At 37.7% G+C, this 27,858-nt stretch overlaps 1 protein-coding gene across 1 annotated transcript; it reads right to left on the reverse strand.

The window, feature by feature from the left end:
• Positions 1–226: 226 nt before the first annotated feature.
• Positions 227–27,843, reverse strand: DHX29 (DExH-box helicase 29). Its single transcript, XM_071730668.1, has 27 exons — positions 27,581–27,843; positions 25,539–25,612; positions 24,618–24,731; positions 23,947–24,076; positions 23,435–23,577; positions 22,685–22,810; positions 22,150–22,276; positions 21,716–21,877; positions 20,966–21,131; positions 19,770–19,893; positions 18,715–19,311; positions 17,329–17,472; positions 17,059–17,235; positions 16,347–16,487; positions 14,539–14,683; positions 14,204–14,324; positions 13,186–13,270; positions 12,497–12,585; positions 11,795–11,923; positions 10,910–10,985; positions 10,062–10,286; positions 9,102–9,238; positions 8,355–8,448; positions 7,350–7,652; positions 5,969–6,100; positions 3,770–3,866; positions 227–2,733 (listed from the first exon to the last, which is right to left on the reverse strand). The coding sequence occupies exons 1-27, from the start codon at positions 27,759–27,761 to the stop codon at positions 2,678–2,680; spliced, it is 4,095 nt and encodes a 1,364-aa protein (XP_071586769.1). The 5' UTR covers positions 27,762–27,843; the 3' UTR covers positions 227–2,677.
• Between the last annotated feature and the right edge of the window lie 15 nt (positions 27,844–27,858).

Raw genomic sequence — 27,858 nt, forward strand, 5'->3', positions numbered from 1 at the left:
TCTCCTAGTGCTTTGGGTCGTGGTTGTACTTCCATGTGCTGACTGCTGTAAAATCACATGGAGGGAAACCAAAATATTCTGCCACTTGCAACCACTAGTTCACAGAAACAGAGTCGAGGCCAGACATGTCTTATTTTATCAGGTATGATAGAATTTGGTTATATGATCCAGTGATCGTGTCCACAACTGATGAAGAAATACGTACAGAAGAAAAGTAACACAAAGGTGTTAACATAAGTATTTATTAAATAAATGGAATAAAAGAGAAAGCTCATCCACCCAAACAAGCACAGGCAAAGTTGCTCACATACACTGCAGGAGCAGAAAAAACAGTGCAGTCTTACTTGTTTGTAATTAAGGTAACTGTGCTTAACTGTACACCACAGTAGGAAGTGTTTCATCTGTTTTGCAGAAAATAGTGCACACTCTCCCTAGAGTGAGCAAGTTTCCTAGTTATTACAGTATATCCCCTTAGTAACAACTGAAATAAGCTATTTTTTTAAGAGTACAAAGCAGGGCATGCTACAGGAATAAAAAGAATGTCTTTGAATTTCAAAACTGCCATACATAAATAGAACAAAAAATCTCTACTAATCACAGTCAAATAACTCAAGGACAATTAATACTTTCACTAAAATTTAGCCATTTAAATCCCACAACTGATAGGCAAAATTAAAAAAAAAAGCACTTCTTTGTTATCAAATTACAGAAATGCATTTTTAACTCATGTTTCCAAAGGATATAAATAAAAGACCCCAACTGGAACAAAATCTAGGAAACTGTTTGGGGTGCAGATTTAATATTTATCTTCAAGGAATGTAGTCTGCAAGGTTTTAGTTCCATGCCTCTGACACAAAAAGAATGTGTCTGGAAATAGAGAGTGCAAAACTCAAGTCTTAAGATCAAAATAAAATGTTTCAATTCTTCCTTGTGTAAATATTCTATACTTCAGAATTTTAAAAATAAGCACTTCCTGGCTTTTCTAGGAAACCAGAAGCACCACTAGTTCATCTGATATTTGTAAAATACCAGATACAGTAATTTTTTCCTTAGAAATCTTATCAAACCACTATTAGGAGAAATGTCCTCTTCCAGAATCGATAACGTGCACAAGCTGGTTTACTTTCAAGCTTGTTTATCTCTTAGCACAGCAGTATCAGTTCACCTATGATAATGTAACTGGATCACTCCGTGTATTTTGCACGTTCATGCATTTTCATCACTACTCTTTCTGTACACTATTAACCTCTACTGTGCAATATCTTCTGACCTATGCTTCTGCTTGCACAGTGTTCCTACTGGATTGCAACTGTTCAACAGCAAACCCTCCCTCCCCCCAAAATATTCCTCATTCTTGAAAGCTGAGTTGGTAATCTAAAATTTCACTTCATAATCTTAAATGGTATGGATAGGTGGAAAACAGCATCCAGCTCATTAAGCTACCTGACTAAGGATTAGCTAGTGAAAGAAATAAGAAAGAACATATCAACACACAAACATTACAAAGCAAGTGGTAGGAGACAAAAATGAAGACCAGAAGGCTTCAGGCACTGGTTGATGTACTAACAATCAATGAAACTGCTCTGGTATAGCCTTGAAGAGCATTGAGGTGAACTTTCATCAATAAAGGGGAAAAAACACAGTCATTATGATCATAATTGAGGGGCTTGGCAGGACTGTGCAAAATTTGAAAATATGAAAGAGGCAGCAAAACTTGTTACAGTAGCAGAGGGAGAAAGAAAGACCAGAATGAACAGGGAGGAAAAAGTGTGAGAAGAGGCAGAGGATGAGCAGCTGATCAGTACTCTGGTGCAGCTGAGCACTTGTCCATGGCAGTCCATGCTATCTTCTTATAAAGCATCCTCTTAATGTAAACCATATGGAAAAAGGAAGGCATAGTTGTAATTCCATAAAATCATTGATTAAAAAAGTTACCACTTGGGAAACCCATGTTTGTCTTCTGTTAGAACACATCTAGTGGATTTAGGACCCAATCTTACATAGTTACTATAATCTGCACCACTAGCAATGGTATGATTAGAACATTAAACAGAGGAATTGGCCACAGCCATTTTTATATTGTAAAGAATTGTAGAATGGTTTGGGTTTGAAGGGATCCTTAAAGGTCATATTGTCCACTCCCCCTGCAATGAGCTGGGATATCTTCAATTGGGTTGAACTGCAAGCCCCATCCAACCTGATCTTGAATACTTCCATGGATGGAGCATCTACAACCTCTCTGAGCAAATTGTTCTAGTGTTGCACCACCCTCATTGTAAAAAATTGCTTCCTTGTACCTAGTCTAAATTTACTCTCTTTTAGTTTAAAACCATTACCCCTCATTCTACTGCAACAGGCCATGCTAAAAAGTTTGTCCCCATCTTTCTTGTAAGCCCTGTTTAAATATTGAAAGATCAGAAAAACTGCTTTCATTCATCATTTACACAGTCAGACAAATGGCACCAAATGTATTGTAAAGGCTATGCATATTCAATGTTCATTTTTTAAATGAGAAGAGAAAGGTAAATTCTAAGAAAAATCATGCAGTCTTTCCACATCATGGCTGGTATCAACCACACTAAGCATTTAAAAACTTTCAGTTACCGTTGGAGTTCCTATTTCCCCTACCATTACTGAAGGGTAATTACCAATACTGGCTTATTACAGATTGCTGGTTTCAGTTACCATTCTCTGTTTTTATCAGTTCTTTGATGATGTGCAACACTTTGTCACCTAGGAAAGAACAATAACAATGAATTGAATGGAGTGAGCTTAAAATTCATTCCCAAAACACATGAAAACAAGAAGATAAGCCTAGTTATCAGCAACATGAAATTTTAATGTCAGGCTATGCCCAACTTCAAAGCAAGACAAATGATTCCTACTTGCAAAGCAAAAAGGCAAAAAGTACACTCATAGTACACCCTTAGAAATGTATTAAATTATCCAATGAGCTGGTTGGGGTAACGTGGTAATTTCAGTATTTCACATAGCAGATTGAGAAAGTGATGTAACTACAGATACATTAGAGGATGGGAACTCCCTTTCTTCCTCCCCATTTATAATATTCACATAATCATAGAATAATTCAGGCTGGAAAAGACCTCTGAGATCATCAAGTCCAACCGTTAATCCACTACCGCTGCAGTTACCAGCCCATGGCACTGAGTGCCACATTCAGTCTCTTTTTAAAAACCTCTAGGGATGGAGAATCCACCACCTCCCTGGGCAGCCCATTCCAATGTTTGATCACCCTCTCTGTAAAGAATTTTCCTAGTATCTAGCCTAAACCTCCCCTGACAGAGCTTAAGTCCATGCCCTCTTGGCCCAGCAGCCAATTCTTTTGAACATCCAGTGCTGAAAGTTTATATTGTGCTCTTCTGTCCCTCTGGGGGCCAACATGTAGTTTCCCACCATTGACTTCAATTGTGAGACTGCATAACGTCATTAGAATTCATCTATACCCGAGGTTAACCACACACAATCTTATTTTTGTTTTGAGATGCATACCTCACCATTACTATCACTGTCTTGAGTGTTGTTATCACGGGTATCAATAAAACAGTAACTGCACATCTTCAAAAATCTGGGCTGAGCAACATGATATATATAGCAAGAGTAATGACTTTTTGCATGTCCCAAAATAATGTAAAAATATTCAAGTCATACTAACCCTACTGGGTGAGGATGCAGTAAACTGCTGCTCCCTCAGATTTGCCACAAGGTCCATTCAAAAAATTAGTCATGTCAGTAACACAGTAGTACTTACCTTCAAGTGACATTTTAGGATTTTCAAGCTTTTTCCTTAAAACAGATTCAATGAGAACTCTCAGCTGTTTGAAAATTACTGCTATCTTTACAGGAGCCTGTGGAGCAGAGAAGACAAACATTTTCATTCCTCACTCAGACATTTTACACCACAGCATACATTAAAAGATTACACCACATATAAACAGAAGCATTTCCACAAACATAATGCAAACACGTAACTTTAAGCACATGGACAAGTCATTATATGATGCCCCCTTAACTTTAAGCACCTGTTTAAGGCTGATGCTATGAGCATCATATAAGATCTCAAGAAAAACAGAAAATCTGAAATACACTACAAGACACAATTAGCCCAGCAACTGCATAACCTGTTGCCACATAGGGACCATTAGAAAAATTCTTCTACAAACCCAAAAGGGACCTGCATTTTAGAACTTTGTATTCATGATAACCAGAGATTTCAATTAAATGGTTGTTAGCGTGCATAAGTGGAGTTTTAGACACTAGTGTCTTCCTTGAGTGTAACACGGGGTGCACAGGAGCCTAGAAAATTGTAACCAAGTAGCTGGCAGGCTAGGAAAAGCTTGCCATTTAACAATTTTTAAAGGAGTTTGGCATGTCACCTATTTTAATTTTGTCTGCAAAAATGTCCTAAGAAAATGTACTCAGTTTTCCCATTCCTAAATAAAACTGGTTTCCCTGGGGGAAAAAAACAAAACTACACACACAAAACCCCAAGCACAGAAACCCAGGTATTTTACATCTTGATATTTTTCTTTCCCAAATAATTCTGTGTAGGCTGTAAAGCAAAATAAATTGTATTTTAAATAGATGTACTTTATTATAAGATTGTAGGAGAAAGTAATATAAAATAGCAGTAATCTGCTTTCAGTATCAGCTGTATGAAACAAGGTTTAGTCTATAATAATTTTTTTGAAAGAATACTGACTTTCGTCATGAGGAGAGAACCAATGTGTTATATGCTATATAATACATGTCTACCCTTTCAAGTGCAGTTTGCTAAGATTTCATTAAATATATATAAAATTTTCTGAATTTCCTGTCTTAGGTAAGTGCAGTGGTGTTTTGGAAGCTAGCAGGCCACAGGGGTGGCTCCTGTGAGAATCTGCTGGAAGATCCCCGGGCTCCAATTCTGACCTTGCCTCTGGCCAAGGCCAAGCAGATATGGGAAGATGGATGCACCTTTGTGAATAACATTTAAGAAAATGAAAGCGGAAGGGGGAAAAAAACAAACAAACAAAAAAAAGGCCTGCAGAGAAAATGAGGAGGTGCGAGCAATGCCAGAGCAGAGAGATACAAAGGTCAGTGAGGAGGAATGAGGAGGTGCCCAAGCAGAGATCTTCCCTCAGCCCATGGCAGCTGTCCCCCTGCAGCTCATGGAGAACCGTGGTGCAGCAGTCCTTGAAGGATCACAGTGGGGGAAGAAGTTGTGGATTAGCCAGCCCATGAAGGTGGACAGATGTAGAGCTGCATCCTGTGCAGCAGCATCAGGGGCAGCTGTGGATCTGCAGCCATGAAGGAGCCTGTGTGTGACTGTTCCAAAAGGAGGCTGTGACTCTATCAGCAGACCATGCTGTACCAGTTTGCTCCTGACAGACTGCACCTGGTGGATTTATGTTGGAGGGGTTTATAAGGGACTCTCTCATGAGAAAGACCCCATGCTGGAGTAGGGGAAGGCTGTGAGGAGTCCTCCCTCTGAAGAGGAGTGTGGTAGATGTGATGTGTAGTGAACTGACCCTAAACTCTCAGTCCCCATCCCCCTGTGCTGCTGAGAATGAAGCAGGAGTGAAGTGATTCAGGTCTGCAATGAGAGGGGTGGGGGGATGGTATTAAAATCTGGTCATGTTCTCTCTTTCTCCTGAGAATTTTTTTTTTCTTCCAAAGTCTGTTTTTTTGCTCATCACTGTAACTGGGGAATCCAAACCTCCCTGTCCTTGTCTTGATTAATGAGCCTTTTGGGTGGATTTTCTCCACCCTGTCAGACAGTGGGTGGGAGGGGGGTAAGTGAGCAGAGACCTGGTTGGTACCAGCTGGGCCTAAATTGTGACATTTGCTTTAATTTTCTCCTTTCTTCTTCTGCCTCCTCTTCAGCCCACATGTAGGGTGTTCTGAATTAAGCTTGTACATGAACTCTGCAATATTTATGAAACCACAAAAGGCATTATCACTAACGCACCTGAAAATGGATCCAGCCATCAACTGTTAGGAGACGCTCCCGATGCTGGACTTCTATATCCCCACCAAAAAGCAAGATGGGAAAGGGGGATATTAAAGTAGTCTCTCTCAAATACACCTTAGTGTACCTCACCTGCATGTAAACAAACAAAAGCATTGAAAATGAATGAAATACCCCAAACCACAAAATCTGTAACACCAAATTTGATTGCCACTTTTAAAATAAAAAATACACTTTTGCTTTTAAGGTCAATCAACATGTAATACAGAATAACCAATGGCAATTTGCCTGCCTTAGAACACACAAAATATATCACCTTTAAATAAGTGAGAGGTTTATATGCTACCAGGAAATTAAAGCCACTAATTTCCTGTTAAAATTCAAACAGGAAGATAATGTTAGCCTAGTGCTGTTCAGAGAAAAGACATCAAAATTAATAAACCTGCTGAAGTAAAACACATCAAACTTTTCCATTATACATTCTTCTTAGTAGCAGATGGCCTGTCCATCTATGTCCACATATGCATGTGTATTCACATATAATAAACATGGGCAAACAAGTACACACATACAGAGTAAACTATGGTGTCAGCATACACTTCTTTTTGCTTTGGACCTTCTTGCAGACAAAGATGGAATGGGATGTGAAGGAGTTGGAGTGTGAGGAAAGGAAACATCTTCACGTAGAAGTGCAGGCTTTTCATGTTCCACTGTTCATGCAGTAACTTACTGTCTTGTTCTTATATTACAGTGTTATTGGAGGCAGAAAATATTTTCAGGTCTGCAAAAAATACTATTGTAATGTAATGACAACGTAATGTCCCTAATGTAATGTCCTATTTGTCTACAGTAAATATTAAGCAATGACTGTTCAGGTTTGTTGTACTAGAAGCTTGGAGTAAATAAACACCTGAATTCAGCAAATAGAAATAGTTGACAAAATCACTTGGGAAGGCAGTTAACTTACGAAGTTCAATCAATTACAGAATTGGTCATTTCATTTCAGTCATTACAGGAGAAATGCAAGGGCTGTACAAAGTTTCAAAACTTTAGTCTGCTTACAACAGTAAAAAAGAGAAAGCACACTTGGAAACCTTATTACTACATATTACTGATTAAAGTGATCATATTAAAGTCAACAGCACTGTTCAAAAATTACCCTATTCAGTTAAAACAGCACACAGAAAGACCATTTCACTTATAGCTACCAGTTTCACCAAGAAACGACTTTTTCATAATATTCTTTTTCTTCAGTTGTTGACTCATTTTATGGAGTTTAGGATCATTAGATACTAAAGACTTAAGATGAACAGTCAGATACACTTTACACTAGTGCATCTTATTTTTATTAGAGGCATGAGCTACATTCTCTTTTACTTACCTTCTCCTGGTAAAGGAGCCATCCGTATGTTTGTAAGTCTCGATTTACAGAGGAGGGATGCACTTGTGCTTTACCCTGAGGTGTTTCTACAATGCAAGCCAGCTTCTCTGTAATATCCACAGACTTTGTATACATTATTTTTCCTATGTTATCATACAGTCCTGCAGTTAACACAGCTTTAAGAAGAGATATTTCATGGAGAGAAAGGGGTTGCGTGGCTCCATTTCCATTCCACCCACATTGCATTGCAGGTGCTGTGAACCCGGCTGCTCTGACCACCCTTATAAGTTCTTGCTTCACATCCTGAAATCAGAAAGGTACTAATGAAACTCAGTTTAAACAGGTTCAGCTGCAGTCCATGAGCAGGCAGTGACACTCCATCCCAAATATTGATGTTTGAGGGGAAAAATCTCTTATAGAAAAATACTTGCATTTTCTGCAGCCAGTTTGGAATATTGGCTGTTTCTCTATGAAAAGCCTTATTGGACTACAGCATTAGATGGTTTATGTACATGGTACTATGGCACTATGTATATGGAAATACTAAGTCTCTCACCTGTAGATATATTTGCATCAATTCCCCACTTCTGCTTAGGATAGCTTAATCATCAATTAAAACCTTTTCACACCAAAATTAAAAGGCCATTGATAAAAGTTTGTGGCTCATCTTTCAAGCTAACTGCTGGCAGACCTGTTCATCAACATCAAGAATGACATGAAGTATTTTAACTCATAGGTTTTGATTCTCTGGTAGAAGTAAGAACTAGCTTCTTCAGTAGCAGCTGCTGCAAAGATGTATACCCAAAAAGAATGTATATCAAAGAACTCCAGTGCAGGCATACCTACCTCAGCTGAAGGTGTGCATTTCATCAGTCCCTAGCATTCCACTTGTTTTTGTCTTTTCTAAATAGTAACTGTGATATATGACCTTTTTTAAAGGGCATGGAGATTCTCAGAGGGAAATTTTAGAAGATATTGTTTGAGTACAGAGAGTAATCAGTTTACCTCCAGAGTTAACAGTGAAGTCCTATTTAAGAAATTTCGTCTGCAGTAAGTCATTTCAGCACGATACCCTCCTTCTTGTCGAGCCTTTTTCCATCTAAGGAAAAAAAAATCCTATTTTATTACAGCAAAAAGAACCACGTCAAGAGCATAACATGAATGGGGCAGTAAATTAAAATGAAATACTAGGTTTTGATCAGCATTCTCCACTGAAAACTAGGAAAAAGTGGCACTAACGGAGATGAATGCTGCTGGTTTAAAAGTACTCAGCAGAAAATGCCCGTAACAAATTTGACAGATATGAACAAAAATACAAAGTAATTTTCTCTCAAAAGTTACACATTCCTCTCTTGACAGTTGGAAGAGATTTCAAATGTGGTTTTTGAAACTTAGTGACAATATCCTAAAAAAAAAAAAAAGGCTTGTCATATTGTTAAATATATACATTTGTACTTTCTCAAATACAAAATATTCAGATATCACAGTACAAACAGCAAAGAAAACTAAAAGCACTAGCATGAACAGACACAATATACCTAAGCCTGTGCACAAGCACAGTTAAATTGGGTGAAAGGACAAGGCACTAAGCAATCTATCCTTCTGTGTTACAGTATTTGGCAATCTTGTTTTGAAGAGAAAAACTTCAAGTGCAAACAATTCAATGGAAGATATTTAGGAATGTTTAAAGAACTACATTGCTTAAAAGCTTTATCTGCATTTAGTTATAAACACGGTGGAATTATAATTTACCCCAAATAAGCGTTGTAGATAGTTATATGGTCTGACACTGCCATTGCAAGAGATGATTTTGCAAGATCTGCTTCATCTTTTCGACCAATTGGTGTAGTAAATGGGGATTTTTCTGTCATAACAGCAGCCAGAGTTGCCTGCAATTAGCAAAGTACACATCACTTAAGAGTGTATTCTTATAACCTTAAGGTTTTATCATACAAATAGATTACTGTAAAAAAAAAAAAAAGCTATCTTCTACTAAGTCTCAAGGAAAACCTGTCATCATAAGAACTTCCTGCATAGACTTAAAACTTAGACATTGTTTACATAGTGCCTTGTATATACATCCATAAGCTTTTAAATCTCAAAACTTGAATGAAATAATTTGTCAAATGACAGCAATACCTAATAGTATACACTGAAGATCAAAATAAACTACTATAGATTTTATATATATATATATTATGTAGAATATAAATTAATAGGAGAAATTGAGAGAACAAATAATTTTTACCTCCAGTTTTCAGCTAGTAACATGCCCATGTTTGCTCTTAATTTGTAGTAAATTAGGATTAGGTAAAAGTGCTAACTATGCCAGTTGTCACATAATAAATTACCACATCAATTAATTTGTCATAGGTTTCCACCTATGTTTTTGGCTCACATGAACTGTGGGCTAATCCAGATTTAACCCACATGTAAGAGGGCTTTTTATTCAAGTGTCATACTGCTTGGCAATGTAAAAGACAGAACTGGAGGCCAAGTCTGACTGTCTGCTTGTGACTAGTACCTAGGAGTTTACAAACACTTAGACTGTTCCCAAGCCTGATACCCAAGTGCATTAACCTAAAAATAAATGCTTTAACTTCTTACATCATCCTTCAAAATACCATGTTGCAAGTAATCAGAGTAATTATAAAGAGTTAAACATTTCTGTAACTTTTAGGAAAAAAAAATTAAAAAAAAATTTTTACTCACCACAGGATCCAAGCAGCCAAATATAGCACCAAATATTAGCATTTTGCCAATCTTCACATTGACAGGAAGGGCTGCAAGGTGTTGGCCCAATGGAGTCAGTTTGGGCTCATTTAACAGACAAGCCCCTATCTTCCTCAACAGGTTCATTGCATTACCAATTACTTGCTGTTGTGGTGGGTCTAATGCTCTGGAAAGGAAATCTTCAGGAGAGCCAAGACTGCATTTCTGTGGAGTAAATGCGCATATATTTCAATATAAACATTTATTATAACAAACTTCTATAGTAGCTATAAGGGAAATGTAAAACTTGTTTTTCTAATAAAAACCTCACATTCCCTTCCCTCTTGACCAGCCTCTTGGTTCTCCCAGAACATGGACATGCCTCATATAAGGTTACAAAACTTCAGTGTCTGAAAGGACTTTTTATGGTATGATTTCTCAATCAGAAAGAAGGGTGCTACCACTGGTCACAGATGAGCAAAAGACCCTCAGACTTGCCAAGATGCAGTTCACACTGGCACTAATTTGTCATGTTGCTAGTTTTCCCCTACATACTCTCCTCACTCAGGATGGGGAGATACTGCTTTAAGGAAGCAAGAAATTGGTTTCTTAAGGAAAATCGGTTTCAAGGCTATTAAACTAGATTTAAATCACTGATCTGAGGTAAGATGGAATAGTACAGTACATTATTCTCACTCAGCAGAATGCTCTGGGTTTTCCACAACACAAAGGTAAACTGGTTTCCCCTTGCCCTGGTCCAAGAAGCCTCACTAATTGCACTGGATTACGGCTGTCCCAGCAAATATTTTCAGCTAGCAAGGTCACTAATTCAAAAAACAAAACCTTACCATAATATGAAGGCATAGTTCTTCCAAAGGCACACGTAATATTTCTGGAACAGAATATTCCATGAAGCTTTCAAACCTGCACCATGATAAAACCAGATAATGACATTGAAGTTAATCTTTGAATTAAATCTATAAATTCAGGTTTCACATGCTTATTATTTGCAGATGTCATTTTGGGGCATAAGTAGGCAGGGAGTGGCAGCTGTTTTAATGCATGGGTAGAGCACTCATCCTTTTAAAGTGTTCATGGTAAGATTGGAAAGCAAGAAATCTACTAGAAGGAAAGGCAGCAAGACTTCAATTTTCAACATAAATTCTTAAAATGCATCACTGCCAAACTGAAAGTCCTGCATGTTGCTAAAGGTTATTTTTAAAAACACTTTGTCTTAACTGTTTCTCAGCTGAAAGTTGCTTCAGACTTTGACAAGTAGGAAAAAGGTTATTCCATTGTAGTAACAGCAATTAATTCTGTGTAATTTGCTATTTCCCTATCTCTTATTCATAGTGATACCAATTCTGACTGTAGTTCAGAAATCCCCCGATTTGTCTAATAAAAAGTTCAAATTTCAGGAGGTAAAGTTTGTGTACATTTGATGCAGGGAAGTACATGTTAAAACTGATCCACCACCATCTCCTGGTGCTGCACCTTTCCTTTAATGTTAAAAGAAATTTTGAAAACACATTACAGAGGTACTAAGCTTAGATTTCTCTAAAAGATTGTGAATTATGATGCCTTATTCATGTGGTATTAAAGCGACCTATATTTTTACAGTCTCACATTTCTAGTTTGCACTAAAGTGCATTTCACTAAGACTTCTAGGTTTTGCACAGAAGACAGGCAAATACACTTACATGATTTACAAAATCTTGCTAAGCTTACAGTACCTGTCTCTTGTGTACATTCGGAAGCAGAATCCATCCCTAACACGCCCAGCTCTTCCTTGTCGCTGCAGCGCACTGGCTTTACTAACAAAGGTCTCCTCCAGGGAACTCATCTGACTACTTTCATGATACCTTAAAAATTGCAAAACAAGTGCCCATTCATATTTCAGAATTAAAACTGGGACAAATACTTCACTTAAATACCAGCATAGTGATAATGTATCTAAATAGCATCTATTTGAAATTACTTTATTTAGAAGCATATCTGGAGGAAACTCTACTACAGTACCTTAGATACAGACTAATGAAAGTGTAAAAATTGGAAAACGAAAGAACGATTGTTTGAGCTCATCTTTCTGGTAATTCAGGATTATGTTTTCTAACAGTCACAATTTAAACAAACAAAACTTCTGAAAGCCATGATGCAGTATAAAAAGGATCTACTTTATTTCTAAACCAGTACTTAATCATCATTCTCTGTATTAATGAGCAATACTCATTGTTACTCTTCACACCATTTGAAAATCCAAAGATTCATCCCAAACTTGTACCTAAACTGCAAGCTGTTCTATGAGCACAGTAATTTTTTCTGTCCAGAACTATAGTTAAATAAATGTACTTCAAAAAATTCTTGCTGAACTCTGATGTCCCAGTATTTGCAATAATCGCAGTATGACTGGTGAAAAAAAAAAAAATCAAACTCACCTATTTTCTTTTGTTCTTCCAGTATCAATTACAAAGACAACATCTGGTATTGTAATACCTGTTTCTGCTATATTGGTTGCCAAAACAATCTGAAATGAAGTAATGTAACATAACTAGAAGAATTACAAAATGTCTAACAGTTTTAATCCTTTTGTTAAGTATTATAGAAAATATATACCTTTAAATGAAATTTTACCCAGAAATAATTCCTTAAATAATCTGACAAAGCACTAAAAGCTGCACCTAAAATGGTTTAACCTTCCCCAATTACCACAGAATCAAAACTAAATTTTGCATTGACTTTTTGTACTATACTCCACCAAAAATACTAGTGCGTTCTGGCCGAAATTGCCGAGCAATTTGGCAGTGAGTAAAATACCATATTCCTGAATAAAGGTTATAGCTTTTGCTTAACAATAGTTAAAATGCAGGAAAGCAACAATAAGTCTTAACTACAGACTTTCAAAGTATTTGCTTTAAAAAATTGATTACTGTCAAGGTTTTCACTGCGTGCCAACTTCTGTTATAGATCACCAAATTAAAGAATTGTTTCTTTGCAGCAAGAAAATTTCAGGAACAACTAGCTATTATGTAAACTTGTAGGATACGATTTTAAAACAATTCAGACTTGCACCCACAGAAGGCCTCTCCTTTTGGTGATGAACTTTGCCTTTCTAAATATGTCATACCTTTCTAATACCAATAGGTGGTATTGTAAATGCAGCTGCTTGATCTTGAGTCGAAAGAACAGAATGCAAAGCTATCAATCTGTGCCTAGAAGAAGAGATGATGCTAATCAATACGTACTTATCAAATGAAGATCCAGCAAAGAGATTAGAACAGTGACAACAGAAAGAAGAAAGCAAATAAACTAGATATTTGAAAGAGTAAAAACTTAATGTGATTAGGCATGAAAGTCTGCTCCAGTGTTTTATTACAATATGATGAAAGGATAATGCCATTAGTTCATTGTGTTATTTTAATTGGCAATAACACTGCAAAAATACTACTACTGCAGAACTTCAGGTTAATTTACATCAAGAGCCTAGGAAATAAGGGAACTAGATGTCCATAAACCCAAATTCTTTACATCGTGCTTTCAAGACAAGGACCATCATGGAAACTTTGCACAGAACTATAAACACATGCAACTTTCACCACAAGTAACAACAGCCTTCAGAGGTCAGATGGCCACAGAGATTTGTCCTCTTCTTCTCTCCTGGACCCTGGCATCTTAGTCCATCTATGAATCTTTAGAATATGAGGTCAAAAGATTATGCCATCATGTTGCTAACCTGTAGTTTCCCATAAAATAAATTTCAAAACTGTCTGTCACTACAACCCTATGCCATTTCTCTTGGTAGATTACTGTATCTGGATCTCATCTCAGGAAGTAGTCACTTCTATGTAAAAAGTAAACCACAGGAACCAATATCCAGATATAGGATCTTCCATGCCTTAAGAAGTGGAAAAGAAGTGGTCAATTGCCTTGTGATTTTGTTGAAAAATAAAATCAAAGGGAAAAAAATTATCTGTACCACTTCCAAGCACTTATATTTTGCCTTGTATAACTTTTAAATACTAAAAATATTTGTAATACAAACACACCAGATAGAACTCAGTTCCCCTTCTCAAGAATAGCAGGCCTTAAAAACCAATGAACATATAAGTTAAAACTATTAGCTTTATAGAAAACATTTGCATTACCTGTCACACAAATTAAATCTTCTGTCAGTTGAAATGAGATCATACAGTTGTTGGATATGAGCAAGACCTGGTAGAAAGATCAGCACAGCACCCTCAATATTCTTGAACTGAGGACTTCTATCTGGAAAGTTAGAGTACAGGGACATAGTTAAAACAAATATGCATTTGCAACCAGCTTCACTTGAGAACAGGAACTAATGCTGGGTCCTGAGGTAGACATTTTTCAGGATGTTTCATATAATAAAGCAATATACTTCATTATCTGCAAAAAGCACTGCAAAATAAGTTCAAAGGACAGCCTCAGGGATATCCACTTCCGAAGAAGTACACTGTACCTAAGTATGAGAGCAACTCCAAAATAAGCTCAAGGTTGATTTTGTAAGGGTTCATATAGAAAACAGCTTGCTGTGTACGACTGCTATACTTTGCATAGTACGGAGCCAAGTCAATAACAGATCCGGACTGGGTTGGGACATGCTCCTAAAAAAGAGAAGGAGAAAAAAAAGACACTCAGTGTTTTGTAAGAAGGTAATAGAGCAGACAGTCAGTTCACCATTCACTTAATTTAGGCTTCTGTTGTGTTTTAATCCTAGCCAGCAGTTAACCCCCACACAGCCACTTGCTTATTTCCCTGCCAGTGGGATGGGGGAGAGAACTGGAAGGGTGAGCATGAGAAAACTCACAGGTCAAAATAGAGATAGTGTAACATGTGAAACAAAAGCCAAGCGTGCAGCAAAGCAAAACAAGGAATTAATCAACTGCCTCCCATTGGCAGGCAGGTGTTCAGCCATCTGCAGGAAAGTAGGTCTCTATCACGTTTAACCATAACTTGGGAAGACAAACACTATCATTCAATGTCCACCCCCGTCCTTGTTCTTCCCCCAGCTTTATATACTGAGCATAATGTCCTATGGCAAGGAATATGTTTTTGGACAGTTTGGGTTAACTATCTTGGCTGTGTTTCCTTGGGACTTCTTGTGCACCCCCAGCCTACTCACTGGTTGGGTGGAGTGAGAAGCAGAAGACCTTGAATCTCTCTAAACACTACTCAGCAATATTTCAGCAAAAGCTGAAATATCCCTGCATTATCAACACTGTTTGCAGTACAAATCCAAAGCAATGTCCCATATCAGCTACTATAAAGAAAAGTAACACTATCCCAGACAAAACCAGATAAGTTTCTTAAAACAAAGATTTAGATAAAAAACATCTACATTTAAATGTCACAACAAAATCGGTGCCAGTTTGATTAAACAGCCATATACATAGCCTCTGTATAGGCAACTACCACTCTTAAACAACACCATATTTAAAAAAATAAAACGTTTTTGAAAGCAGTACTATTTCACTGTGCTGTTTCTCAAACAAAAAAATAGTTCTCAGGTCCACATCTAGCAATCCATTAGTATAAATTTTAAAAGTGTGATATCAGGGTGGCTACTTTTTACTTTTCTTTCAGAACTTTTATTTTGGGGTATAAGAAACCAGTCTGCCCTTTCTCTTTTCCCTCACCACACCATACTCAGCTAGCGGTTGCACTAAAGTTAAGAGTGAATTAGGACTCAAGTCCTGAAGTGTTCTGGAGCAGGAAGAAAGAGGGAGATGGGCAGAATTAGCAGAACATATAGAAATGGAAATTCTTTATAAGCATCTTACAAATAACACAGAAGCTACATAGCTATGTATGTAAGTGATTCTATTGTAAATTATTTCATTGTTAATCAACACACTTAAAGAATCTTGCCACTGCATATCCTTCTGTATAGCACATAAAACCACATGGATGGAGGAGGCACTCGAGGGAGCACTTGGGCTTCAACTACAAAAAAACCTACAAAACTAAATGCTTTGTCAACCCAAAAACTAAATGCTTTTCCTTGCTGCTGCTTATAGACCTGCTGGAAATCTGTACAAGAGAAAATGTCAAATACAGCAAAAAGAACAGAGCAATACAGAAGTTGGAAAGGCAAACATAAGGGTGCAGTGTTAAAAACTTACCTTCTACTGTAGAAGTGTCACTGTATCTCTTGAAAGAGTATTTGTTCTTACACAAAACATTAACATTTAGTAAGAAAAATTAAAATGATAAAACAATTTAAAAAAAAAAAAGTTCCCAAAGCAAAACTAGAAATGGGAATTTTACCTGATACTTTGTAGTGCCTCCTCCTTTACTAGTAACATTTATTGATACTTCCTCCTCCTCCTCCAAGAATTTCTGACAATATTCTGAGTCTTTCTCCAGAACGTAGCCAGTTGCTTCAATTACATCTTCAACATGGAAAATCTATAGTGAAAATCCACAGAAGAAATACATGGCAGTCAAAAACTAATCAGCAACTTTTTTTTTTTTTAAACTTACAAACAAAGCACAAGAGAGCAGGCCCATTCCTTTTAATGTTGTAACATCTTGAAAGTTTCAACTTCATCTTTCTTACTATTTTGGAAAACCTAAACTTAGGCCTCTGGGCCTCTCTATGTGGTTGTTAACCATGCTTTGCCATAGCCTGCATAATCTCCATGAAAAACATACATGAGTGTGTAATCACGAAGATGCATAGGAGGAGGCAAATTCTTTATTGCTTTTCTTTCTACCGAGGTTAAACAGACAAAGTATCAATGGACTGACTTCAATCAAAAATAAATCCATCAGAATAAATAGTAGAACCCTGTACTTCAAAGCACTGAAACTGTATTTTCAAAAAGCAAAAGGATCACAAATCTTTGAAACAGACATTTAAGGTACATATTTTTTTGAAAGAATGTGTTGTAAGTGTACTTCCTATAGGCAGTTATCACTCAGTCTCTGTAGCCACGCATAGAAAGTGTCTGGCACAAGGAAAGATACATTTACCTACCTCAACAGGGTAACTCCTCCCCGAGATCCTTAAAATGGGACAATGTGAGAAATAGCTGGAAAACTTCTCACTGTCTACAGTAGCACTCATTAAAATCAGATGCAGGTCTGAACGCTTATGCAAGATCTCCCTCAGAATAACTAGCAAGAAATCAGACTGGACACTTCTTTCATGTACCTAGAATTAGCAAGACATATCTATAGTAAAGCTTCAGTAAAAATAAAGGCCCAGAATATCTATAGCTTTTCCAGAATAGTAAAAACTGATAACCTCATCTACAATAACATGAGATATACTTGAGAGAAGACCATCTTCTTGAAGTTTTCGAAGCAGGACACCTGTTGTACAGTACAGTAGTCTGGTGGCTTCTCCTGTTCTTGATTCCATACGAATTTGATACCCACACAGGGAATTCTTTAAGAAAAAAGAAAAAGGAATAACTCAAAGTAGTATTCAAGCTCAATATATTAAAAACAAAGTGAAATTTAAGCAATTAGATTCAGAGACCACACAACTTGCTAATTAATTAGCATGGTGAATGACTACCACAGTTTTTTCATTCATGCAGTTTGCTTTGTTAAGGGAGGGAAAAAACACTGAAATTACAGTTGTTTCTCCAGAGTAACAACAAGCTGGTAAACTCATTTTCAGGATTGTCTACATTTATGCAGTTGCTCTATCAGTTGGTAGCCCTCCCCCATGCAAGAAGGATAATTAGGAAAAAAGGAGAGCCATGGATTGAAATGAAAACACAGACTTAATAAAATAGTAATAACTACCATTAATCCCAATACTAATAGGAATTAAAATTATACTCCGCCCATGCAGTGGTTGCAAGCTGTGTGCTCCCATCAGTGGATGCTAGATGTCAAACACTGGAAGTTCCATAGACCCAGTGAGAGCAAGCAAACAGGAGAGGAGGCCTTGGGAGGCAGAGAGATGGTAAGACCCTCCAGGGACAGGGACCATTGAGGAAGAGCCTTATCTCCAGCAAACTTCCCCATTTATGGCAAGAATGACTTCTGTCCTACAAAATGCTTCTGATGGCCAGCTTGAATCAGCTGCTGAGCACTTCCCTTCCAGCCCTAGGACCCAGCTAGGCACCAGCCTAGCTCTAGGACCTAGCTCAAAGCTGCTAAAGACCTTCATCACTATGGAAACCCACATACTGTAGCTGGCCACAAACTAAAAAATTGCGTGCCACGGTCTTCTCAAAAATTGCAGCTTCCCTGAACAGAAAACTGGTTCTTTAACTTTATTCCAGGAAACCAGGACAGGGGCTCTTCAGAGTCCTCAAATAAAAGTATTTTTTGCACACACATGATCTTGGTTTTCTTCAAGTAACGCAATAGCTTACATTGGAAAGGCCTCTTTCAAAGCAGGGCCTCACTCAAGTCCACATTGGATTGCTCAGAGCCATAGTCAGGAGAGTGCTCTTAATCACACTCTAAATAAACTTTACAAATCATATATGGTTACACAGAGGTTCACACGGGGCCAATTTGGAAAGAAACAGTTGGCACAGCAGGAAGGCCTTTTTAAGAGCTAACAACATGTAATTATTTGGTTGTTTAAGAAATTTTTTTCACTCAGTACCAACAACCTAGCCCTCTGTATCTGATCAAAACTAGAAAAAGGAATTCAGAAACATCTTACTTTTCCTCCTGGTCCTGATTCACAGCCTAGCTCTTCACAAACTCTGGTTGCAAGACTCACTGCTGAGATTCTTCGGGGTTGTGTGCAAACAATATTACATTTACTTGATCCTTCATCTAATAACAAATCCTCCAACAAGAAATGAGGCACCTGGGTGCTCTTTCCACTGCCTGTTTCACCAGCAACAACAACTACTCTATGTTTTTTAAGGGTTTCTACTATTGAGTATCTGTGCTTAAACACAGGTAACTCCTGTCTCTCTTTCAGAAGCCTCTGGTATCTGGACGAACTTTGCAGCTTTTTGAACAAAATCCTTGAAGGTTCCAAGTTCTCTCTTTCTGATGTCTCAAGGGAGAGACTGCTGAAGTGCTCATCAGAAACTAAGTTTTCCCAAGTATCTTCAGGACCCTCAGATGCTTTTGGTTGGTTTTCAGACTGTAGCTGTTGTTGTTGTTTGAGTTTGTTTAGTAATTTAGCAATAAAGTTATCACGAGGTTTGTTGGTTTCCATCTTGTTTTCTTCTTCCCTTTTCTTTTCAATATCTCTCCATTCCAGCCACGCATCTCGGTAAGTAGGAGGCAGCAACTGATGAACGGACTGAAGGTGGCAAAAGCAGAAAATCTTAATTAGCAGCATCACTAACATTTTGTGTAGATGAACTTCAGTGGCAAAAGATATGACAAAACATGAAATGACACTATTTTAAATACAGAAACTATGAAAACAATAATATATCCATTGACTAAACCCTATTTTCAATAGGCTTGCATTCTTTACAACACTGAAAAAACAGCTGTACTATCAAAAAATTCCTCCCTGTACACTGCAACAGATATACATGATTGTAGATAAAACTAAATGAACACAAAATACAAGGAAAGAATTTAGTGGGAAACACTTCATTAAACTGTTTTGAGAATTTCACTACAGATACTAATGGTTGGACCTGATGATCTTAAAAGGTATTTTCCAACCCAAATGAATCTATTACTCTCTAACATAGCAAAAATGTTCAGAGGCAAAGTCCAGAACAGGAATAATAGTAAAAATCTTACTTGTCCTTTGGTTAAATGATAGAGTGCCAAAGTAGCAGCTAGATGTTGTGCTTGCATACTATCTTCTGTTAGAATTGTAGGACACATCGTCATTACATCATCTGATGATTTGACAATCCTGACCCTTAAAGACATACAGGCATTTCTCTTAATTTTTAACCCATATAAATAACAAACTGTTAATGTTTAAAACACAAGTGGATAGAGAAATATAGAGAAAATAAGATGAATAAATTTAATGTTACCCAGTAGTATTTAATGAACAGAAAACATCTGATAATGTTTGATTGAATCGAAGAAATTCACTGCTGCTGAAAATTTATCTTTTTTTTTTCTCTTAACAAATGTCTTTTCTTCAGAGCAACAATATTTATACACATACAGATCACAATTAAAGTTAGTTGCTTTGGAAGAAGGACTAAATGTTTGTTTGTTTGTAACTACCTAGATAACAGCATGTTATCTCACATGCTTTAAATAACAGTAATCTGAGATGGAAACATCTGTCTAACAGCTACACAGCAGCCAGAACAGCACTGTTTTCTAATACTCTCAAGAGGACGGTATATTAACAGTTTTTAACTTGACCAAAAATACAGATTTTTACTTAGTTCCTCAAGGAGTATTACTCATCTGTAAACCTTTGTCTACTTCATTTGTACCTGGTAATATTGTAGTCCACACCATAATATTATAGGCTTGTTTACTGAAAGGAATTAAAAAACAAAAAACCAAACCAAACCAAACAAAAAACCCCAGAACTGATATTGCACTGTTTTGGTTACAAGTTTATGGTAGCTTTAATACAAATTCTAACTTGCACGCATTATTTTAAAAAATACCCAAAGGGGAGCATTGATATTCATATGCTTAAAACCTATGATTTAATGTATTACTTTGCACAAGAATACCAGAAGTTAACTGTCCAAGTTTACCACAAAAGTTTGCATCACAACCTTTCATTCCGCAGTACAGAACTAAAAACTAATCCCTTCTTAATGGGACCATTTACTAGAATCTTATTTGTGCATCAGCATCCAGTGCAATACCCAGAGTGAACTATCCCCCGCGGTCAACTAAGAATAATAAACACACTATAGTCATATGAATATGAAACATGACAAGACAAAAGTAGCCAGCCCTTTTATTTTTAACTGAAAAAAAAGGAAAATGTAAAGTTTATAGGAAATACATACCTACATTTCCAGTATTTTCCAACTTGTACCTTTTCAAACACAGGGTTTGGGCTCTTGGGAAAATTCTTCCTGCACCAGTCAATCAAAAATTGCTTTGGAGATTTACCAGTCCAGCTTCGAGCACTATAATCAAAATTTCTTACATCTAGTGGTTCTTTCTTTTTCACTACAAGAGCAAAAAGACATTAAGTCTCCTAAATTTTTTATACACTTATTTTACAGACTCTGATAGCCAAGAATATTCTTACATTTTGTTCAAGTGTATTTCTTACTAGAGAGCAGTATTTTCCAATATGTTTTGCAGAAATACTGGTACAGATATTGGGCAGAAATTCCTGCAATTCCCACAAGTTTCTCCCAGGAAATTAACTACAGTATTTTGCCAAATTTGATACCCAAATAACTTAAGAACTTTAGAGAATTCGGTTATCGGTAAATAACATAACAGTTTGAAGGCTTACAATACAAATGGTTAAGATGAGAGGATGACAGTAAAAACAGTAGCTAGCATCACAATGAAAAAAAATTTTTAGACATGACATCACAGCAAAAATAGCTTTCAACATCAGCTAAAACAAATCAAGATCCCTTACAGTAACGTTGGACAGTAAAGTAGTTCACCTTGCCTTTCCTGCATTCAGAGCCTGACGACTCAGAACTGCAAGGCAATGCAACCTAGGAAAAGTAAGAGCTAACACCAGAACTTTTTTGTTAACACTTGAAGCTTGTACTGAACCATTTGCAACACACCTTTTTCTTCCTTTGCAGCACCTTCAGGTTTTTCAAGCAAGCTCAAATTCAGTGTTGTTTCTTGTGGCTGAGAGGATGGCGTTTTTTTCTTTTCATTTTGGTTCTGGTTTGAAATCTTTATAGCTGGATTAAACACTGGATGTTCTTCAAGTATTGCCATTTCTGTCATAGAGAATATCACTTAGACCCTCCAATCACTGAACATTTCTTCTTTTCTTTTTAAAGATCAATTATATTAGTTCATACTGAACCCAGAAAATGGAAGTAGTCAAGTACCACTACTAACTTATTGGAATTTGACCTACATGAGAAGGATATTCAGGAAAGTCTGCAATTCACATGGAGTGAAAGACAATTAAATCACTTCAATGTGATTTAAACTTCTATGCAAGTATGCAGGTCACGAAGTTACACAGGTATTTGCATAGCTTTACCTTGCTGAATTCTTCTGATTTTCTCTTGGGCTACTTTCTGGCCTTGCTTGTCTTTGTCTTGCTTGGAAATGCTTGCTTGTTCTTTCAGTTCCAAAAGTTTGGCAGCCAGCTGTACATATCTCTCATTCTATTTCAAACAGAATAGTTGTCACATTTAGTGAACTTCATAATGAAAAGTCTGTGTGTGGTGGTGGGGAAGCTGTCCTTCATACCAAGCTTAAACAAAGAAGGAACAATTACAGTTTATGTCACCAACGATCAAAATCTTAGAATTTCATAGATGAATGCCTAATCTCACCGAGACATGTTTCAAGAATTTTTCCTTTCCAGCACAACACATACAGTATTTTGAGCCCCATGAATAAAACTAAGAAAGGAAAAACAACTTGTAAAAGAAGAAACATCAACATTTCTCCTTCAATTGCCTGCAAATGTAAAAATAGGTAACATTAAAAAAGTACTCAATTTATAACAAATGGATCCATCACTTGCAAAAGTGCCAGACATGTCAATTTTTTCCACCATTTTATCTTACTGGGTCAAACTTTTCTTCATCTGTTTCTTTCGCAGCCTCGTTCTTCTCTTCATCACTCTGTTGCTCAGCATATCGCAAAATCCATTCCTTCACACTTACTTCTTTTTCCTTCCCCACATTTGTCTCCTAGGAGGAGCAAGGAAAGTACTGATAACAATAAGCAAAACCACCAGTGCCCTAATCTGCCAGTATTTACAAACTATTGCTTCATATTTTATATAAAACCACACCATATGACATAACAAAAGCACACAAATCCCTCCAACCAGGGTAAACATCTCCTAATATACTCAGATATATACACTCCTAACACTTGATTACGGCTGCTGTAAGCAAAACTTTTGCAAGGAATCTTTCCAATTTCTAGGTTTAAGATTCAATAAACAAAGAAATCAAAACACTGCAAGTACACAGGCAAATTGAAATGCATACAAGCAGGTAAAAAGTGCCGTATAGAACTCAATGAACAGATTTCAGGAGAAAATTAAGCTATGCTTTACCACAAATACAGACTTCAAAGAGTGTTCAAAACTTCACAGTACAAAAATTGTTACAAAAGAAGTGTTGCCAAAAAAATGTACAAAAAGTGACCGTGACACTGCAGTTAAAATAATATGCAAGACAATTATTAAGCATACTAAATCTTAAGAAGTTTTTTGCATCAGTGCAGGAAATTAATGCAAAATCTATGTTGAAGAAAACTTCATTCTCTCTTCCCCTTGGTAAAAAAAAATTAAATTCTCAGATTACCTTAGTTTCGGGGCCAGTTTTTTTCTTTTTGTTATCTATTGAGCGAGGTGGGAGTTCATGTCGTGACACAGTAGAACAAAACTTTGCTCTAGGTTTCTGTTGCTGTTCCTCAAACTGCTGGCTAAAACCATCAGGCAAGGCATCTTCAGAACAAAAAAAACAAAACAAACCACACATCACAAAATACGTCCATAAATAATTACTGAAAATAATTTAAAGTGTGTTGGGAGACAACCAGAACATATAACAAAAAGTGAAGGCCTGAAGTAAAATCAGCCATTTGTTTGTTGTATTTCATAAAACCCTAAGAGAAGGAATAAGAAGTCTAAGACATTATACATTACAAAATACATCAGACCAAGTCAGCAGAGCATTTGGGAAAGGAACACTGTAATGATTAATAGTCTTAGTGAAACAATACATTTAATTACTATCATCAAGCATTTCCATGTCAGAGCAGTTGCTATTACTATTCTGTTACAAACTGTAGTCAATTCTGTCATGATACTGACCATCAGGAAGGTTTAAACACAGCCAATCAAGTGCAGAGTGAAGATCACCACCGTGTAAAAGTGTATTTTTCATTGCTTCCTCAATGTGCTCAGTCTTAAAAGAGAATCTTTGTAAAGCCATGTACACATCCTATAAATAAAAAAGTTTAGGTTTTAATTTAGCAATCAAATAAGCTTGCAAACTCCTATTTTCCATGTATCAGGTAACTGGCATTTAATGGAGATAAACAGAAATTAATGTATCACAAGTATGAGTAGAAAAGCCTGTTTTGCATATATATTTACTTATAATTTTATTGTAAATATGTTTGAATAAGTATAAATAAATATACATTCCAGCCTCTGTACAGAACATACTTCCTAATTAGAAAAATAAACTTAAATTTTCCAGCTCTATGGAACAAAAAATGTAGGAAACTTAAACCATTCAGAGTAAGTTTTATTCCTCTATGCTGTCTGAAGGCTCCTACTATTGCTCCTGAATGCATAAAGATGTACCTTTTCTAATAAGCACACCTGTCAATTCTACTGACTTGATTAATGTAGCCACTGGAAAGCATGCTTCACTAGCTTGTACTACAGAAGTGTGGTGTTAACACACAATATGAAAGACAAAAGACACTGTTTAATCTAAATAAACAACGATCAGAGAACATCACTTCAAATTCTACCTGTAGTTTCTTAGCAGTAAGTCTTCTGGAAATCATTCCTTTGTCGTCATTTTGTTTTTTGTGGTCATTGATTATATCAATAATCCTTTTCTCCAAATTACCATTTATCATCACCTGAACAGAACATATTAGTTGGCACAAAGCAAAACAATACAGATTTGTGTAACATATTATGCTCTTCATAGTTAATAAAATAAGAATGCAGAAATATCTCTGCCACTCAAATCCCAACTTCTCCAGCTTTCCGTAGGTGCAGTTAATATTTATTGCAAAAGGGACACTGCCTTCCCCTTTTTCACTTTTGCAAGCTATATGCTTTTTTCTTGAAACAGAAAAGTTTACTCCTTATTACAGAGAAAGCCTTTTTAAGTCTTCAAGGAAATTCCATATGTCAAAGGAAGTAATATAAGGAAACAAATGCTTAAAAAATCTACAAGAACAAGGCCTTTCTTTTCTGCTTACAAGGAATAGTATAAAATTATTTGATCATCAACATACACCCTGTGACACTCTTCTTCCTATATGCCATTTAAAAAAAAAAAAAAAACCACCCACTCCAGTAGAATAACAATTTTAGTACTTTTAACACTTCTAAATATGAACTAAGCTTTGGCTGCTTCTGGTTCTGTTGCAAAAATGTGCTCTTCCTCTGACAAGAAGAATCCATATGCACAGCAGAAGCCCAAACAATGCTTAATAATTCTGCATGCATAGTTTCTTAAAAAAAGACATTCTCCTGCCCTCTTAATTTACCCATTTCTTTAAGCACACTCAAAATCCCAAACACATTAAGCTCAAGACAGTCATCTAATGCATTAATGTTATTTACCTGCATAACACAGTACTAGAAGAGAGCCGAAGAAATATTTATTCAGCTAACAATACAATGAAAACCAAAATTGTGTTAACAAAGATACTGACCTTAAGAATAGATTTATCTAGATTTGCACCAGCACTAGACTCTGCTGTTGAACTGAAACTGTAAGTTTTTGGACCTGCAAATAGCAAATAACCATCAATTACATATGCAGAACAAGGAGAGCATTATTTATAGTAGCTAAAGCAGACTGAACATAACACAAGTTAATGCAAGCAAAGATTACACTAATTTTTCTGAAAAATGCAGACCCACAACAATAATTACTGACACAGAAAGGCCCTTGAACAAGGAATAGCAAAGAAGAAGGGTATGAGTCTTAGCAAACAAAATATAAAATCCCAAGTAGCACTGTGAGAAGAAATAGGATTGACTTTGCAATTAGGGAAACCAGTAGCAGGTTCCAAACAAGCAAGAGTGTTTTGGGCTTTTCATTACAAAGTTCATAGCTGTGTAACAGAACTCTTTGCTACTAAAGCTGTGGATATTGGATGTTTAACTACATCCAAGGGCAGGCAAGATAGCTTTGTAGTAAGGAAATCAATCAATCTGGGAGGGCATTATAAAAACATATCATCTGGCTCAGGAAGACCTTAGGCTTCAACTGGTGGATGTATTTTCAACCTATTCTTACCTAAGCACCTGCTAGTACCCCCTATCTAGGGGTGGGCATTGCATGACAGAGGCCTTTGGTCTGATCTGTTAGTCATTCCTGAATATTTTTCATTCAGCAGCTGTTAGGAAAATACTAGTTTTCAAAGCATTCTCTGCTGTCCTTAGAATGGTTTGGCTTCTCACAACACACACCTTGCTGCTGCATTTCATCATTTTCAGAACACACTGCGTCTGGTACTGCAACAGGTGAAACCAACCTGAGCAAACAGCAGCTTTCACCACCCCTTGAAGCTGTGTGTTTCCTCCTGCCCCCCAGAGGACAAGCACTGCCACCTCCCAGCCCACTGCTCACAGCATGTCTGTCCCCCCGTGCCTGCAAAGAGGCTCCAGTAGAGCACACTTTTAAATGAGGACTGGGTGTAGGCAACCACATTTCAGAAAAAATGCAGTGAGCTCCAGTCAGGAGCTACCAAGAGCTGTTAGCACTCACTAGCTGATCACTGGCACTTACTGGTAAGCTGTACAACTACTCAGTATTTAGACTAAACTAACTTAGTTGTCATGTACACTGATTTATGATTTCTCCACAGCAGACAACCTAGGAGACAAACAGGATAGTTTGTGAAGAAGACTGAGTACCCTGGTGTCAGAGAAGTGGTAGACACAAGAAACAGGCTTAGTAAAGCCCACATTTTTAAAAGCACGGTGCATGAAGAGGTGCAGAAAATTTAAGCCCATGCTTTACAAAATTTTGTGTTACCAAAATGGAATCTGAAATGGCCTGGCCATTGCATGCTTACAGGCTGTGACATAAGCCATTTCTGATGTTATAAGGTACCTGAGCTACTTCTGACAAAGCAGGTTTATTGAAGACAGCCATCTCACAGTGCTGCATAACACTAGTTTTTCAGGCTGCACCCAGAACAGGCACCCCTCAGCTCGTCCAACATTGCTGAAGTGCCTCCAGAAACCACTCAGGACTTTCATCACGACACACAAAAATTATATCCCAATTCCGTGTTACATAAATAACACACGGAATAAACAGCTACAAAACCAGCCCTTACTAGGCAAGTGCCACACCAATATCTGCTCCATAAGAAGGAGCAATAATCTAATGAGACTTTGTGCAATTAACGCAACACATCGACAGGACCCATCTGCTCAGGGACACCTCGGGAAAAGACGCTACAGCCAGACCTGGCCAGCCCCGTGCCCGAGGGTTTTCCGGAGCCTCCCTCGACAACAAACAACGCCAACCCTCATTTCAGGAGCAGGCCTGTTCCCGCACAACCCAGAGGTAGGGGCAGGCGGCTCCATGCTGGCCTCCCTGACAAAGCTGCCCCTCCCTGTGCTCCCTGCCAGCCGGGACACCTCCTCCGCCGCCCGGCCCCTGCACCCCGCTTCCCCACAGCACAGCCGCCTCCAGGCCTCACTGGCCGGCGACGCCTCACACCGCGGAGCCCGGTACCTTGCTTAACACGCGGCTCCTTGGAGGAGGGCGGCGGCCGGGCCGCTCCCCGGCTGTTCGCCTCCGCGGCGGCAGCGGCGGCGCCGGCCTCGGCAGCAGCCCGAGCACGGGCGGCAGCTGTGGCGGCAGAGGCGGTATGAGCCGCGCTGCCCGCTCGCTGCTTCTTATTGCGGCCACCCATGGCACCCCAGCCCGCAGTCGAACCCGCCCGGCCCGTATATCCGGGCACCGCGCTCGGCACCGCCCCCGCTCCCCGTGGGTCTCCGCCTCCCGCTCGG

This window comes from Heliangelus exortis, chromosome Z, assembly GCF_036169615.1.
Source record: "Heliangelus exortis chromosome Z, bHelExo1.hap1, whole genome shotgun sequence".
Lineage (NCBI taxonomy): Eukaryota > Metazoa > Chordata > Aves > Apodiformes > Trochilidae > Heliangelus > Heliangelus exortis.